This window comes from Chiloscyllium plagiosum, unplaced genomic scaffold (assembly GCF_037043375.1).
Source record: "Chiloscyllium plagiosum isolate Xiang-an unplaced genomic scaffold, Cpla_swu_hap1 HiC_scaffold_16, whole genome shotgun sequence".
Classification (NCBI taxonomy): Eukaryota; Metazoa; Chordata; class Chondrichthyes; order Orectolobiformes; family Hemiscylliidae; genus Chiloscyllium; species Chiloscyllium plagiosum.
This window is the reverse complement of record NW_028270154.1, coordinates 42,893,125-42,911,683: the sequence shown is the minus strand read 5'-3', so window position 1 is coordinate 42,911,683 and position 18,559 is coordinate 42,893,125. Positions and strand designations below refer to the sequence as shown.

Sequence of the window (18,559 nt, the reverse complement as noted above, 5' to 3'; positions counted from 1 at the left end):
GTTTGACAACGTTCCCCATGAGAGACCGATTAGCAAGGTTAGATCTCATGGAATATGGGGAGAACTAGCCAGTTGGATACAGAATTGGCTCAAAGGTAGAAGACTGATGGTGGTGGTGGTGGGTTGTTTTTCAGTCTGGAGGCCTGTGACCAGTGGAGTGCCACAAGGATCGGTGCTGGGTCCTCTACTTTTTGTCATTTGCCTAAATGATTTGGATGTGAGCATAAGAGTTACCGTTAATAAGTTTACAGATGACACCAAAATTGGAGGTGTAGTGGACAGCGAAGAGGATTACCTCAGATTACAACAGGATTTTGACCAGATGGACCAATGGGCTGAGAAGTGATAGATGGAGTTTAATTCAGATAAATGCAAGGTGCTGCATTTTGGGAAAGCAAACCTTAGCAGGACTTATACACTTGCTGAACAAAGAGACCTTGGAATGCAGGTTCATAGCTCCTTGAACGTGGAGTCGCAGGTAAATAGGATAGTGAAGAAGGCGTTTGGTATGCTTTCTTTTATTGGTCAGAGTATTGAGTACAGGAGTTGAGAGGTCATGTTGCAGCTGTACAGGACATTGGTTAGGCCACTGTTGGAATATTGCGTGCAATTCTGGTCTCTTTCCTATCGGAAGGATGTTGTGAAACTTGAAAGGGTTCAGAAAAGATTTACAAGGATGTTGCCAGGGTTGGAGGATTTGAGCTATAGGGAGAGTCTGAACAGGCTGGGGCTGTTTTCCCTGGAGCCTTGGAGGCTGAGGGGTGACCTTATAGAGGTTTACAAAATTATGAGGAGCATGGATAGGATAAATAGGCAAAATCTTTTCCCTGGGGTCGGGGCATCCAGAACTAGACGGCAGAAGTTTAGGGTGAGAGGGGAAAGATATAAAAGAGATCTACGGGACAACGTTTTCACACAGAGGGTGGTACATGTTTGAAATGAGCTGCCAGAGGAAGTGGTGGAGGCTGGTACAATTGCAACATTTAAGGGGCATTTGGATGGGTATATGAATAGGAAGGGTTTGGAGGGATATGGGATTGGTGCTGACAGGTGGGACTAGATTGGGTTGGGATATCTGATCGGCATGGACGAGTTGGACCGAAGGGTCTGTTTCCATGCTGTACATCTCTATGACTCTGAGGTTGCTTTGTCCTTAATAGTGTTGAGCCTTTTTCTTGTTGTTGGAGCTGTATTTATCCAAAAATGTTCCATCACACTCCTGACTTGTGTCCTGCAAAAACTGGAGAGGCTGCAGGGAATCAGGAGGTGAGATATTTGCCACAGAACTTTCAGCTTCTGACTTGTTGCACCCACTGTATTTATATGGCTGATTCATTCAGTTTATGGTAAATGATACCCGCTGAAGATGTTGATAGTGGGGAATTCAGCAAAGGTAAAGCCATTGAGTCTGAAGCGTTAACAGTTAGCTCTTCTTGTTGGAGTTGGTTATTGCCTGACACTTGTGTGGCGAAAATGTCATTTGCCACTTATCATACCAAACCTGGCTATTTTCTGTGTCTTACTACACATACACATGGACTGCGTTATAATCTGAGTCATAGTGAATGGCGTTGAACATCATACAATCATCAACGAACTTCATCATCCCCATCCTGTCTTCTGATGGAGGAAAGGTCATTGATGAAGCAACTGATGGTTAGTCTGAGGACACGCTGTTGAGGAACTCCTTCAACAATGTTCAAAGACTGAGTTGATTGATTTCCATTAAACAATCTTTCTTTTTGTAAGGTCAGACTCCAACCATTGAAAAGGTTTTCCCTTGATTCTCATTAGCAGTAGTTGTACTAGGATACTTTGATGCTGTACTGTGGAAACAGTCGAGTACTGTCACCCTCACCTCAATTCTGGAATTTAGCTCTGCTATCCAGGTTTAAACCAAGGCTGGAATGAAGTGAGGAGCTGAGTGGCCCTGGAAGAACCTAAACTGAGCATCAGAGAGCAGATGTGTTAACAACCTCTTTCATCACATTCTTGATAAATAAGAGTGGATCACAATGTTTGTACTTGTTGCCTCTTAGTCAAATACACAGTCAATGTGGTACTTTTACACCCTGTATATGCATCCATGGTTGTCCCTACTATCCACGTAAGAAAGCCTGTGATATGTATTACAGATTTATTCCCCCAAAACCATTTCATTGATTTGGGTAGGCTCTTAAAAGGTCATATAAATCCACTTATAAGCTGACATTGTTGCATTTCTGATTAGAGAAGCACAGGGCCAATTGTCAAGCTTTGGCAGCTTTATTGAAAATTTGTAATTTCATTCATGTCTTACGATTATTAGCCACAAAATCCCATAGAGAGGCATCAGGCCAAAGCTCCATCTGACTAATAGATGGATGTAAAAGATCTCACAACATTATCCAATTTAAAAAGAAAGATTTGAGGCCTCCCAATGTTCTAGCCAGAATTCAACCCTCAAGAGAATGACCTGCTTCTGTACTTCAGTTCTGTGCATTCCATATTGTATTTGGAGTTTATTCCTCATGCTTGAAAAACCATGAGTGATTCTAGAATACTTAAAAACAAAACTGCCTTATAATATACACAGGTATTGATGTAGTTGTGAATGGTTATATTTTTGTTTACAAATCCAAAAGTTCCCTCAGCCATGTGATTTGCAGCAACTCAAGGTTCATAGCCTGCATAAGACGGGCCAATTAAGTTAATGCAATGGCTGCACACTTAAAAATCTTGTCTGGATACTACAAAATTAAATTAGCGGGTAACTTGCATGTAACCAATGTAGACTCATACAATTTGCTTGATCATTATATCCAATGTTCTTGGTTAATTTAGACACGTCAAGTATTGGAAGAACTGACTGAATTGCCAGTGATGGTTGAACTTGCCAGTGATTTCTTGGACAGAAGTACTCCAATTTTCAGAGATGATGTCTGCTTTTTTATTAGCCAGTCAGGTGTGCATTCAAACACATTTTGGGTAGTCTGGTGTCTTACAATTTCTTTGATAACTTTTAAGTCTGCATGCAATTGTGAGGACTTTATTATTTCTGCTGTTCTGAAAAAAAAAATTCAAAGTTATTCACTTGGAAGATAAATTGATCATATTCCTGCAATTCAAGTGATTTGAAGTGAACAGAACTGATAATAAAATAATACAATTTTACATCCATTTCAAATGAACAGGTGAAACTGCTGATACTCTCATGGCTCTACAGTACTGTAAGGGTCATGGTGCTTTGACTATTGGCATCACCAACACAGTTGGAAGCTCTATTTCCCGAGAAACCAATTGTGGAATCCATCTTAATGCTGGACCTGAAATTGGCGTGGCAAGCACAAAGGTTAATGAGTTCTTTCTTTAAAAATATGCAAGATAACCTTGTATTGTCTACTTTTAATTTGGAATTGCCTATAGAAGTATGATAAAGTCAGATTTGCCAAGGAAGATGTTTTTCAGAAATACATCTGAATTTCCTTAACTGCTGCTCTAAATTTTAAGTTATGTAATATTTTTTTGCCAGGTGCTGTAATCTCTAAAGACAGAGTCATAAGCATAGATTTTTTAAAAATGAGCTAACTTAAAACAGTGCTCAAACTTAACAAAAGCAGTGTATTTTCTGTTAATGCGATCTCCAACTACAGTAGTTTGATGAATGCTGCGCTCAGCGTAAATTGCTTGGCTATGCAGAACTTCGACATTGATAAAAGAAGTCAAGAAGTTGAAGATTTTCATCGTACACTCTTCAGAACTTTCATGGAAGAAACAGACTATGGAATAGTAGTCTTATTGTAGCTATACAAGTTACTCATGCAATCACATTTAGAGTACTGTGAGAGTTTTGGTTCCCTTATTAAACAAAAGATATAATTTCATTGGGGGCAGTTCAGAGAAGATTTCCTTGGATGGCCTGAGTGGATTGTCTTCTCAGCAAAGGTTGAACAGGTTGGGATTGTACTCATGGAGAACGTGAGGACTGCAGATGCTGGAGATCAGAGTTGAAAAATGTGGCACTGGAAAAGCACAGCAGGTAGGCAGCATCCGAGGAGTAGGAGAATCGGCGCTTCTGACATAAGCCCTTCACCAGGAATGTGGGGAGGGGGGGAAGGAGGCTGAGGAGTAAATAGGAGGATGGGGATGAGGATGAGGTAGCTGTGAAGGTGATAGGTATATGCAGGTATGGGGAGTGATGATGATAGTTTGGAGGGGAGGGTGGAGTTGATAGGTGGGAAGGAATATGGACAGGTAGGACAGTTCAAGAAGATGGTGCCGAGTTGGAGGGTTAGATCTGTGATGAGGGGGAGGGAGGAGAGATGAGGAAACTGGTGAAGTCGATATTGATTCCATGTGGTTGGAGGGTCCCAAGGTGGAAGATGAGGTGTTCTTCCTCCAGGCATCAGGTGGCTTGGATTAGATGGTGGAGGAAGCCCAGGACTTGCATGTCCCTGGTGAAGAGGGAAGGGGAGTTGAAGTGGTCAGCCACAGGGTAGTGGGGTTGTTTGGTGCGTATGTCCCAGAGATGTTTCTTGAAATGTACCTCGAGTTGGCATCCTGACCCCCAATGTACAGGAGACCACATCGAGAGTGACCGACACAGTAGATGAGATGTTTGGATATGTAGAAAAATCTCTGCTGGATGTGGAAGGATCCTTTGGGGATTTGGATGGAGGTGAGGGGGGAGATGTGGGCACAGGTTTTACTCGTGCGGCGCTAAGGGAAGGTGCTGGGAGTGGAGGGTGGGTTAGTGAGAGAGGCGTGGACCTAACGAGGGAGTCACGGAGGGAATGTCTCTGCGAATGCCAGTAGGGGTGGAGAGGGTAATATATCTCTATATAGGTGGTGGAGATGGCAGAGGAGAATGCACTGTATCTGGATATTAGTGGAGTGGAAGGTGAGTCTCATCCACTGGCTAATCCAAGCCACCCAACACCTGGAGGGAGAACACTTCATCTTCTGCCTTGGGACCGTCTAACACATGACATTAATGTCAACCGCCAGTTTCTTCATCTTCCTCCCCCCCCCATCACAGATCCAACCCTCCAACACGCCACTGCCCTCTTGAACTGTCCTACCTGTCCAACTTCCTTCTCATCTATCCGCTCTACCCTCCCCTCCAATCTATCACCATCAACCCCCACCTGCATGTATCAATTGCCTTCCCAGCTACCTCACCCCTACTTTCACCCTCCTATTTATCTGTCAGCTCCCCAGCAACATTCCTGATGAAAGGCTTATGCCCGAAACATCAATTCTCCTGTTTCTCGGATGCTGCCTGACCAGCTGTGCTTTTCCAGCACCACGCTTTTCGACTGGGATTGTACTCATTCCAATTGAGAAAAATGAGAGGGGATCTCATTGAAATGTGTAGGATTCTTAAAGGCCCTGACAGGGTAAATGCTGAGAGGATGCTTCCTCTCATGGGAGAGTCTATGACCAGAGGGGTTATCTTCAAATAAAGAGACACCAATTTAAGACTGAACTGGGGAGGTTCTGTTTTCTTTCAGAGACTTGAGTCTTTGGAACTCTTTGCTACAGAAAGCTATGGGGGTACAGTTCTTCTGCTATTGAAAGGTTGCGATAGATTCTTGATCATGAGGGGAATCAGGAGTTTTGGGAAACAGCAGGAAATTGGACATGAGTGTCAGATTAGCCATAATCTTATTGAATTGTGGAGCAGGTTTGAGGGGCCAAATGGCTTACTCCTGTAACTTAAAAGTCTTTAAAGCTGTGAGTGTTCAATACCGCTCTTAGGTACACTGGAAATCTCTGACCTTGGGTCCACTGGAATACTCGTTGTTATAGAGTCATTGAGTCATACAGCAGGGAAACATACCCATTTGTCCAACTAGTCCATGCCAATCAAGTTTCCCAATCTAAACCAATCCCACTTGCCTGCATTTGACCCATATCTCTCTAAACTTTCCCCATTCATGTACCTATCCAAATATCTTTTAAATGTTTTAACTGTACCTACAACTACCACTTCCTCTGGCAGTTCATTCCACATATGAACCACCTTCTGTGTGAGAAAGTTGCCCTCAGGTCCCTTTTAAATATTTCTCCTCTTACATTAAAAGTATATCTCCTAGTTTTGAACTCTCCTACTTTAGGGAAAAGGCCTTTACTCTTCACCTTATCTATGCCCCTCATGATTTTATAAACCACTTATAATCACCTCCCAATCTCCCATTCTCCAGTGAAAGAAGGCCCAGTCTATCCAGCCTCTCCCTATAATTCAAACCCTCCTGTCTCAGCAACATCCTGGTAAATCTCTTCTGAATCCTCTCCAATTTAGTAATATCCTCATAGCACGGCGACCAGAATAATACACAATACTCCAAAAATTTACTTGCCAACATGCTGTACAACCTCAATGTGACGTCCCAACTCAATGGTCTGAGTAATGAAGGCAAGCATGCTAAATGCCTCCTTAACCACTCTAACTCCCTGTGAAGCAACTTTCAAAGAGCTACATATCTGAACCACTAGGTCTCTCTGTTCAACAACACTACTCAGGACCGTACCATTAACTGTGTAAGCCTTGCCCTTGATTGTTTTACAAAAATGCAAGACCTTGCATTTTTGTAAAATTAATCTCCATCTGCCACTCCTCAGCCCAGTGGCCCAATGGATCTCTTTATAATCTTAGATAACCTTCTTCACTGTACTACCAATTTTGGTGTCATCCGCAAACTTACTAACCGTGCCCCCTACATTCTCATCCAAATCATTTACATAAATAACAAACAACAGTGGACTCAGCACCAAACCCTCCGGAACATCACTGGTCGCAGGCCTCCAGTCCAAAAACAACCTTCCACGACCATCCAGCGTCTCCTACCGTCAAGCCAATTTTGTATCCAATTGGGACGCTCTCACTGAAACTCATGTGATCTAACTTTACTAATTAGTCTACCTTGCGGAACTATACCAAAAGCTTTACTGAAGTCCATGTAGACAACTGCTCTGCCTTCATCAATCTTTTTGGTTACATCCTTAAAAAACTCAGTCAAGTTTGTGAGACACGATTTCCCAAAGCCATGCTGACTATGCCTGATCAGTCCTTGCCTCTCCAAATGAATGTACAGAAGAACCTTGATTATCCAAACGCCCCGGGTGGGGGGGGAGGTATTTTGTTCGGATAATCGAATGTTCAGATAATCGAATGCCAGATAACACAGTTTAGCCAAGCATTGGGACCTCGCGATCTTGTTCGGATAATCGAAGTTCCTCTGTAAATCCTATTTTTCAGAATCCCCCCCCAACAACATATCCACCACTGATGTCAGACTCACCAGTATTTCATTCCCAGCTTACTCCTTATAGCCTCTCTTAAATAAAGACATAACATTAGCCACCATCCAGTCGTCTGGAACTTCCATTACCATGTTATTTACATTGCAATGTCAATGACTTTCAGTTTGCAAGTGGGATAATTTGCTGCCACCAAGTGAATCTAAATAAAAACAGGCTCCTAAACAAGATGCAGTTTGTTTTATGACAGCAATCAGGTATAAATTACAATAATAAAATGAACATTGTTATTAAGACAATGAAGATTCCAAAGGTATAGGTCATCACTTTACAAGATCCTAAGCTGTTGCCCATATCATTTTTCAGATTTGGTTAAACTTAATGCAATCTCCAACATTAACCCTTTCAGAAGCTTTTGAAGAGCATAAGATATTGCAAGAGTGATGACATGGAGACGTGGTGCTTGGGTACTGAGGACCGCAGAGTAAAGCTGTGTGAAAAAACTCATTAGAGAAATCTTTTACAAAACGGACACAACTAAATTTAGGGTGAATTCAGCTCAGCATCTTTTTGTCTGAAATAAAATATTTCAAAGAAAGAAGGAAATCCAGAGATCAAAACATCTTCTTGGGGGTAGCCATTCTGCAATTCAAGAAGCTGACTGACCTTTCTTTTTCCATTTAAAAAGTTTCTATTAACAGTTTTCTCATTTTTTCAACCTGTAAAATCTTTGTAACATATTAAGAGCCACTGATGGAATAACTATTGAGTGAAAGGTTGAAAACCTCATAGATCCGCCATTGGTTGTTTTGTACGAAAGTCTGTATTTTACTAGTTATATGCATAGGATTCTAAAAATATGTGGCTCAATAAAGTGATACCTATATCTATTTAAGATGAGTAATCTGTAAAATTTTAGTAATTAGTAGAACACTTCCAGTAGGAAGTCTTTGTGATTTTTAAAACTTTTTTTAATAGTCTTAAGTAGTTATCTGAATGATACCTAAATGTAGTTACAGCATTCTGAAACTTCTGATCACCTGTTTTATCCTATCTTCTTCACAGGCCTACACTAGCCAATTTGTTTCTTTGATTATGTTTGGTCTCTTGATGTCTCAAGATCGAATATCTATGAAGCAAAGAAGAAAGGAGATCATCAATGGTCTTCAAACTCTGCCAAGTAATTTTCATTGTATATCAAATTAAGCTTTGAGAATTTAAGAAGGGAAATAAACATTAATTTCTTGATTAGGAATATTTAAAATGAAGTAAAATACTTTTATTGGTTCTAAATATCTATCTTTATGGACCATGTGAAAAGGTGGAAGATATTAAACAGTCCTGAAACTTTCTGGACTAGTCAAGATTTAGGTCAACAGTTGAATGTTGTCTCTAAGCCACCCGCTGACTCAGAAACTCAAGTCATTTTGAAAAAGTATCCAAGAAAAGTTTTTAAGGGGATAAGTTATGGAGTTTACTGCCATTAATGGCTGAAATGCCTGGTCTTAAGAAACAATGGGACCTCACACTGATGGCTCCTCAGCAACCTAGGATTTTATATACCCCCTTATCATCTCTGCAGAGTTGGGTTGTCTTTTGTGTTATGTTAGTGTTTTCGTTTTAGAACAACGAGGGGCTATGTTTTAATTCTGATTGTAGCTTAGTCATTAGACCATTCAGTCTGGTACACCATTTGATCATGGTTAATATGTTTCTCAACCCCATTCTCCTGCCTTCTCCCTGAAAGGCTTGATCCCTTTACTCATCAAACCTATCTATCTCTGTCTTAAATGCATTCAATGCCTTGGCCTCCACAGCCTTCTGTGACAATCAGTTCCACAGATTCACCACCGTGGGCGACACGGTGGCACAGTGGTTAGCACTGCTGCCTCACAGCGCCAGAGACCCGGGTTCAATTCCCGCCTCAGGCGACTGACTGTGTGGAGTTTGCACGTTCTCCCCGTGTCTGCGTGGGTTTCCTCCGGGTGCTCCGGTTTCCTCCCACAGTCCAAAGATGTGCAGGTCAGGTGAATTGGTCATGCTAGATTGCCCGTAGTGTTAGGTAAGGGGTAAATGTAAGGGTATGGGTGGGTTGCACCTCGGTGGAGCGGTGTGGACTTGTTGGGCCGAAGGGCCTGTTTCCACACTAACTAATCGAATCTAATCTCTAGCTCACAAGATTCCTCCTCGTCTCCATTCTAAAGGGTCTTCCTTTCATTTGAGGCTATGCTGTCAGGTCCTAATTTCTCCGACCAGTGGAAATTTCTTCTCCATGTCCACCTTATCCAAACTTCTCAGTATCCAGTAAGTTTTAATCAAGGTCACTACCATCCTTCTAATCTCCAATGAGTACAGACTCAGCATTCTCAACTGCTCCTCATGTGACAAGTCCTTCATCCCTGGGATCATTCTTGTAAACCTCCTCTGGATCCCCTTCAACTCTAGCACATCCTTCCTTAGATAGGGGGCCCAAAATTACCCACAAAATTCTAAATGCGGTCTGACCAGAGCCTTATACAATCTCAGCAATACACCTCTGCTCTTGTATTCTAGCCTTCTTGAAATAAAAGCTATTATTGCATTTGCTTTTCTAACTGCCAACTAACTGTCATGTTAACCTTAAGAGAATCCTGAACTAGGTCTCCTTAATCCCTTTGAGCTTTAGATTTCCAAAGTATTTCCCCATTTTGACCAAAGAGTATATCCTGACACCTTCCCATATTGTATTTTATCTTGCACGTATTTGCCCATTCTCCTGGCCTATCCCAGGACCTTCTGCAGCCTCCCAACTTCTTTGAATCAATATGTTCCTCTGCCTGTTTTTGGATCATCTGCAAATGGAGTGAACAATGCCCTCAGTTCCTTCATTCAGATCATTAATGTATAACATGAATAGTTTTGATCCCTACACAGACCCTTGCAGGACTTCATTTGACTAGTTTTGCCTGTAGTTTTTAAAAATGAGTTTTGTTTTATAGTAAATGGATTATTTTAAAGTTCATGAAAAATATTCTATGAAAGTCTCTTCTGTTCTGAAGAACAGTGACTATAAGGAGACATTTGGCCATTTTGGTGATTGAATCGCAACTAATGCTGTAACTCAGGGAGTAGTGGTGCTTGGTTACCAATGCATTCCTTCCTTCATGGTCAAAACACATTTGAAAATAAAAAAACTGTACTATTGAAAATTGTTCATCTTCCTAATCACTAAATTTAATTTCTTGAGAACCCATACTTATTTTAAAATGATAAATGTTAATACCCCAATTTAAAATCTATCATTCAAAATTTGTGAGAAGATTTGTAGCTCGGGTGCTCGATGTTGTGGTTCTGTTCGCCGAGCTGGGAATTTGTGTTGCAGACATTTCGTTCCCTGTCTAGGTGACATCCTCAGTGCTTGGGAGCCTCCTGTGAAGTGCTTCTGTGATGTTTCCTCAGGCATTTATAGAGGTTCGTCTCTGCCGCTTCTGGTTGTCAGTTCCAGCTGTCCGCTGCAGTGCCGGTGTATTGGGTCCAGGTCGATGTGTTTGTTGATAGAATCAGTGGATGAGTGCCATGCCTCTAGGAATTCCCTGGCTGTTCTCTGTTTGGCTTGTCCTATAATAGTAGTGTTGTCCCAGTCGAATTCATGTTGCTTGTCATCCGCGTGTATGGCTACTAAGGATATCTGGTCGTGTCATTTCGTGGCTAGTTGGTGTTCATGGATACGGATCGTTAGCTGTCTTCCTGTTTGTCCTATGTAGTATTTTGTGCAGTCCTTGCATGGGATTTTGTACACTACATTGGTTTTGCTCAGGCTAGGTATCGGATCCTTCGTCCTGGTGAGTGGTTGTCTGAGAGTGGCTGTTGGTTTGTGTGCTGTTATGAGTCCTAGTGGTCGCAGTAGTCTGGCTGTCAGTTCAGAAATGTTCTTGATGTATGGTTACGTGGCTAGTCCTTTGGGTTGTGGCTTTTCCTCATTCCGTTGTCTTTCCCTTAGGCATCTGTTGATGAAATTGCGGGGGTATATGTTTTTGGTGAATACATTGTAGAGGTATTCTTCTTCCTTCCAGCTCTCACCCCACCATTCCACTAACCGCAAAAGCATTACCTTCCTTCTCCAAGTATGAAACAACAGAAATAGAGCAATTATCAAGGCCTTTTAGCCCCACTAGCTTGCTCCACCACTCAACAAGATCATGGCTGATTTTAACATAATTTTCCTGCCTGCCCTCCCATAATTTTGAATTCCCTTGTCAATCAAAAATTTAACTCAGCCTGAATGTATTCAATGATCCAATCTCCACTGCTTTCTGGAGAAGTGAGTTCCAAAGATTGGCAAATCTCTGTAGAAATAAACTGTTCCTCATCTTTTTCTTAAGTGGGAGACCGATCATTTTGAAACTGTCTACCTTAGATCTTGATTCTCCCGTGAGAGGAAGCATATTCTCAGTATATATCCTGACATGCCCCCTCAGAAGGTTTGAAGTTTCAGGAAGATTACCTCCCATTTCTTTCAAAAAGCTTGACACCATGCAGATCAAAGCAACCCACTTGATTGGCATTCCATCCATCACCTTGAAACGTCCCTCCCTTCAATACTTACACACAGAGACAGCAGTGTGTATCATCCACAAAATGGACTGGAGAAACTCATCATGGCTTTTTCAGGTCAGCATGAGTGAGCACTATGACAGTAAGCATGCGGTCTGATTCAGTCCATGAGCTGGGGGCGTGTCCCTCAGTGCACAGTGTCCTTGCAGCAGCATTGCAATAATAGTTACTGTTACAGTTTGTAATACAGCATTAACATGTAGAAGTAATTTGTAAGTGAATCAGATATGTCATGGGAGTTCTAAAGGCAGGCACACGTCAGATGTCAATGTCTGTGGACATGAGATGAGTGTGACCAGGTTCCCATGGTACGTGGCCAGTGACTGTGTGCCATGTCAGGAGATGTTGGGACATGATTTCCAATATGGAGCAAGTTTTTTTTGTTTTTTTTTGTTTGGCAAGATGGGATTTTTAATAGTAAAAAGGTGAATTGTGCTGTTAAGAAGGTGTTAACAAGTGATAATAATTGTCAGTTAGTATCTCACCACGACTTGGTGAGAATCTCACCACACTACTTATGAAAAGCATAAAATATGGATCAATATGCTCTTAGTGTCAAGATGGACCTCATATCATTTTCACCCAGTTCTGCCACCCATCTCACCATAGCCCATGCCATTCAGAACCCTATAAGATTCAACCAACTTTATCTCCTGATTTTCCATTGTCCACTCTGCTTCTTATATCCTCATAGAAATCTGACAAAGTTGTCAAATATGATTTCTCTTTTATAAAACCATGTTGACTTTGCTGTATTGTATAATTATTTTTTAAATGCCTTGCTGTTATTTCACTATCAGTGTCATTGGGAAAATGCTGGAATTAAAATGTTAATTAAAGGCTAAATACAGGAAATACTGTCTTCCTCCTTTCTTGACAATTGAGGTTTTCCATCCACTGGAACTTTACAGAATCCAGTGAAATTTGTAAGATACAACTGACAGATCTACTATCTCTGTGGCTATCTCTTTTCAGACCCCAGGATGCAGGCCGTCAGGTCCAGGAAACATGACAGCTTTTAGTTCCATTTGTTTATTGAGCATTTTTTCTTCCGTGACAGGCATTGTTTTAAATCCTTCCCTCCCTTTGTCTCAGGCCTTCTCAGATTTTGGGAACCTTTTTGTCTTTCACTGTGAAGAGAGGCAATTCCGGGAATGATTTTAATACTTTGGGCTATTACCACAACAGAAGAGACATGTAAAATTGCACTTGAAGGCAATTTTAAAAAACATTAACACAAATTTTGAAAGAATAATCGACAAAGGTTATTTTCTGTGTTTGAGAACTCAATAAAGAGGAATCCACAATTTAAAACTGCCACATGTGAGGAGAGCCATTTGGAGGAATTTCTTTTTACTGAAGATTGCTGAAGCATGGATGGCTTTGCCTCAGGGGGTGCAAATGTTTGAAACAACAAAGGTTACAGAGTTATCGAGGGAGAGCAGAACATTGGGACCAGTTTTAAATTAGTCTGGGAGCGATCTGACACTGACAGGGGCCAAAATGAGCTCTATTTCTGCATTACACTTAATATTTTTCATATTAAGTGTTTTCATGTTATCATGGCTGTTATAAATACTATTTAGAAGACAAATGCTTGTGAACAACTGCATATATATGTTGCCATTACAATTAACTAAGTAACTACCTTCATTTCTATGATTAATTCACCATTATTATTTTCGCATAACTTCTCTTAGACCTGATTAAAGAAGTGTTGGCGTTGGATAACAACATTCAGCTGCTTGCCCAAGAGTTGTTCCAACACAAATCACTCTTAGTCATGGGTCGTGGATATCATTATGCTACTTGCCTGGAAGGAGCTTTAGTAAGTAGACCCTTCACAAAAGCCATTCTTAATTTCCATTCATGATTGTTTACAATGTTCTCCAGGTTATTCAAATGTGTATGTTCTTTGTTACGCTCTTTCATTCTGTTCTTAAATTAACTGAGTTCTTTTTTCAGAAAAAGGTAATTCTCATAATGTTGACTGTTTAGGCCTTGAGTCCAATGTTGAATTATTTCAAGAGAATTACTTATTGCTTTTGAAGAATTTTAATTTTAATGCACTCCTGGGATGTGATCGTTACTGCTAAGGCCCTGTTTTATTGCCCATCCATTTTTGCCCTGGCGAAGATAATAGTCAGCTATTTTTGCAAGTAGAACTGTGTGGCTTTTAGGCAATTTCAGAGGGAAGAGGCAACCACATTGCCACTGTTCTGGAGTCTTGTGTGGCTAATCTGAGTAAGGACAGTAGCTTTCCTTCATTGAAGGACATAATTGAACCAAATGCACCTTCTCAGCATTCTGATAGTTTTGTGGGTACTGTTACTCATTCTAGCATTTTATTCCAAGTTTTTTAAGGTTTTATTAAATTAAATAAATTCTCAATTGAATTAAATTCCTCACTTCTCTGATGGGATTTAAACTCTGATCTCCAGATTAATAATCTATACCTCTGGATCATTAATCCTGTAACACAAGCACCATGCTTCTATATCTAAGGGATTTGTAATGCAAATAGATTACAATGATGGCACAGCTGATGTGGTAGACTCTTGGTTAAAAAAAACAAATGCTGTAGATTTGAAACAAAAACGGAAAATGGGAGAAAACTCAGCTTGACTGTCAGCATATGTGAAAAAAGAACAGAAGTAAAGTTTCCAGTCCAATATGACTCCTCTTTGGAACTTAATATTATGATTAGATTCCCTACAGAATGAAACAGGCCCTTTGGCCCAACAAGTCCAACTGACCCTCCAAAGAGTAACCCGTACAGACTCATTCCCCTACATTTACTCCTGACTAATGTACCTAACACTAAGGGCAATTTAGTATGGCCAATTCACCTAACCTGCACATCTTTGGATTGTGGGAGGAAGCCCACACAGACACAGGGAGAATGTACAAACTCCACACAGGCAGTCACCCAAGGTGGGAATCGAACCTGGATTCCTAGTGCTGTGAGGCAGCAGTGCTAACCACTGTGCCACCCACTTTTCTTTTAACAATTTTGTATCCAAGACTCTGTCCCCATTTTATTCCATATTTCTCTATGATTCTCTCTTTTAGATTAGATTAGAATAGATTATTTAGATTAAATTATTGGTTATTCAGATTGTAAATGATGGGCATATTCCACCATTACTTTAGATTCTCCTAAATGATGGCAGGTAAGAGTAAAGTAATATTTTAAAATTATTGGTTCCTGTATAATTTATTTCATTTGGTGCTCATTCACCATGTACCTGTAAACCATGATGGTTGTTCTTTTTCACTCTTCTGTTACTTCTTTTAAGTTGCCATTTATTTTCTGTGTGGCTTCCAAGACAGCTTTATTTCATCAGGCAGCTTAAGATAGTTCTGTTTGACCTTTTTGACTATTTAACACTATATCATTCAGACACTAAGGACTCCACTTTGCTCATTTCTCCTCGTTTCTCCCCTACATCCAGTTCTGCAAAATGATTTTTTAAAAGTCTGATTGGATTTCCACTGTAGAAAATGCTTCCTAAAGTCTTTAACAGTGATATATGTTTCCCCTAGTCATTTTCACATCGCAACATAGAATGATTCAGTGATAATTGGAACCCTCTTTTTGTCTAATTGCTAAATTCTAAAATGCTAGTTTTGCTTCATTGAATCAGGATCACAGTGATTCCCTCGTGAAATTGTTTTTACTTTTTTTTTGATTATTGTTGACCCACCCATTGAGTAATAGCATGCTTTATTTACAGTAATATTTAGCAATCTAATATAAAGATGCCTTTCTTGCTATAAACTTGCTAACTGTAACAACTGCTAGCGAATGGCAAGTTGTTACTTGTCCCTATTACAGATCTTTTTATTGTCTCTGTTCCAATCTCTCAATGTTAGAAAATGCTATTCCTCTACCAGGAAAGAAAGGTTGATATTTGCACTAATCTTTATGAATGAAAATAGTTCCTGATTTATCTTTAATTTTTAGAGGATTTTGATTTCAATGTTCCTACCACGGTGTAGTTTACAATCAGTCTACTCAGTACTTTCTTAGTTTTATCTCTTGGGCATTTTATCCTCATAATCCTGCAAGATGGGTGGCTTGTTGGGGTTTGTTTTTATTCAGTCTCCCTCTATGGATACAAATAATGCCATTCTTTTATCCCTGATATTATAAAAATAAACTTTTAGCTTCCCTTTGCCAATTGTATTCTTATGTGTATTACATATTTTCCATAAACATACATATATAAGAGTTTCCCTGCAATCCTATTTGTCAGTAGATTATGGCTAATGTGTACCTCAGCTGCATTAATATATCATTGCTCTGTGCCACTTAAAGCCTTGAACTGTAAGGAAATTGATCTTGTCCTTGAAGATTTGTATTACTATAATATCCAAGGTCTTGTGGAAGAGAGAGGTCCACATTTGCTAAGCCTTATGAGAGAAAATGTTTCCTGATTTACCTTTAATTTTTAGAGGATGTTTCTTTGACTTCAATTTTCCCAACAGTGGCTGATTTATCTGTTTTATTCCCCTTTATTCATTCATGGAATGAGAACATTGCTGGCCAGGCAGCATTTATTGCCCCTCCCATGGGCAATTGAGAGTCAATCACTTTGCTGTGGGTCTGGCGTCACATGTAGGCCAGACCAGGTAAGGACGGTTGTTTCCTTCCCTAAAGGACATTAGTGAACCAGATACATTTATCCTACAATTGACAATGGATTAATGGTCATTATTAGATTCTTAATTCCAGATTTTGATGGGATTCAAACCAGAACAACCCACTGGATTGTTAACAGTCCAGTGATAATACCACTAGGCCATCGCCTCTCCCCTACCCAATCACATTCTTTAGTTATTGTAAATACATTGAGGCCTGAGGCCAAAGGTTTAATGTTTGAGTTAGGAATCAGGTGTCAGGAGATTTATTGACGTTGTAATCAGACTTCCTATATAGGACAGCTGTTCATAGAATTATCACAGCAAAAGTGACCAGCAGACCTGAGGTCAGCAGGTTGAAAGCAAGGAGACCTCCACCACCACCCCCACCTCACTTAATTCACCCATATCCAGTATTATAGTGTCTGCTTTATTAAATCTGAAAGCATTTGAAAGGCTCATGAACCTGTAAAAATAAACAGCATTTCTTGGATAGAGTTTTAAAAAAACCCAATTATCAGTAGGTCATAATGTTGGCAAACATAAACAAGCTCACTTTCCCTTCCTCAGCTGAATATGACTATCCCTCCTGAGCAGAATCCATTAGCATCTTTGAAGATGTCATTTAAACAGGCAAACAGGTGGCTCGGCTGAATTTCCAAACAAAATTAATACAATGAGAGTTTTTACATAATCAGATTTCAATTACAAACTGGGCCAACTTTTTAAACATGTACAATGCAGGTTTGTTCCTCAATGATTTACTCTAATGCATCTGAAAATGTTCCCACTTACACAATGCTATTTTTCCCTTAGCAGTTTGTCAGTTGTTGGCAACCCCAATTTTAAAAGGACATCAATTTTCAACTAAAGCACCATCATCACTCACCTGTAGTAAAAATAGCATGACCTACGCTGCAACATTTCATAATAATGTGAAGTAGACAACTTTTATGTTCACCTTCCTTACAGTTCCTGGTTCCAAACCGTGGTCCACTTCTTTACGACTCTCAGTTGGTGTAGTGTGCATTACCCACAAAACCTGCTGTCTTACATTTAAATTGCAGAACTTCAGAAGTGTCTACTTCCACAATTGTCATGGTAATGTTGCTCCTAACTTAGCCTCTTGTAAAAATTGTCAGTGCTAAAATAGATCTAGTACCTGCTTGCCATTTCTACAGCACACCCATCATATCTGGCCACCAACTTTAATTGCTAAAGTCCTGGTATCATCCTGGAAATTTTGTATTGTAACTCCTTCAAGGAATTAAGTACTTCTTGAGGTTAAGAGGCCCAAAAATCTCTCACAGCATTCTATATGGGATCTAAGACTCTGCAACTTTGGCATGCCAAATTCCTTCAGAAACAGGGAAGCATTCCATTATCTTTTTTGATTTCTTTTGTACCTATTTGCATGCATTAAACTGATTTGTGGAAACATACATAAATCCTTTTGCTGTTCCATTGCTCCAAGTGTCTCACCATTAAGAAAATATTCTGATTTGTCTTTCCTGAATGTGAAAAGAATAACTTTGTATTTCCCCATCTTGAACTCAACCTGACATGGCTTCATTCATTCGCTTGATCTGTTTATGTTACATAATGTATTGATCACGTCTACATCACTACGCCACTAAAGTTCATACCATCTGCAAACTTAGATATTTGCTTAGCTTTAAAATATATGGTGACATTTGCTACTAAAATACTTGTATAACAGCAACTGACCTTATGAATAAGTTATTTCCCATCCTGACATTTTCTAGTTTTTAAAGTTAGGCACAACAGTTGGAACACTGCCGACAGTTGTAAGTTTAAATAGTGATGAATTTTGCTTTTTTGACAGAAAATCAAAGAAATAACATACATGCATTCTGAGGGGATTCTGGCTGGAGAGTTAAAGCATGGTCCTTTGGCCTTAATTGATGAAAGGATGCCTATTATAATGATTGCCATGAGGGATCCATGTTATATCAAGTGTCAGAATGCTGTTCAACAAGTTGTTGCACGTCAGGTACAACAATAATTGCTATGTTTTGCAATATCCTGTCTTAGTATTACATTTGAGGTCACAGAACTA

At 40.0% G+C, this 18,559-nt stretch overlaps 1 protein-coding gene across 1 annotated transcript in view; it reads left to right on the top strand.

Annotated features, from left to right (window-relative positions):
* The window catches only part of LOC122556643 (glutamine--fructose-6-phosphate aminotransferase [isomerizing] 2-like), a 76,020-nt gene that overhangs the window by 53,888 nt on the left and 3,573 nt on the right, over nucleotides 1-18,559 (top strand). The window contains exons 13-17 of the mRNA XM_043703609.2: nucleotides 2,824-2,944; nucleotides 3,174-3,331; nucleotides 8,308-8,422; nucleotides 13,536-13,663; nucleotides 18,326-18,493. Of these exons, the coding sequence (XP_043559544.2) occupies nucleotides 2,824-2,944; nucleotides 3,174-3,331; nucleotides 8,308-8,422; nucleotides 13,536-13,663; nucleotides 18,326-18,493 (690 nt within the window). The remainder of the gene's footprint in view (nucleotides 1-2,823; nucleotides 2,945-3,173; nucleotides 3,332-8,307; nucleotides 8,423-13,535; nucleotides 13,664-18,325; nucleotides 18,494-18,559) is intronic.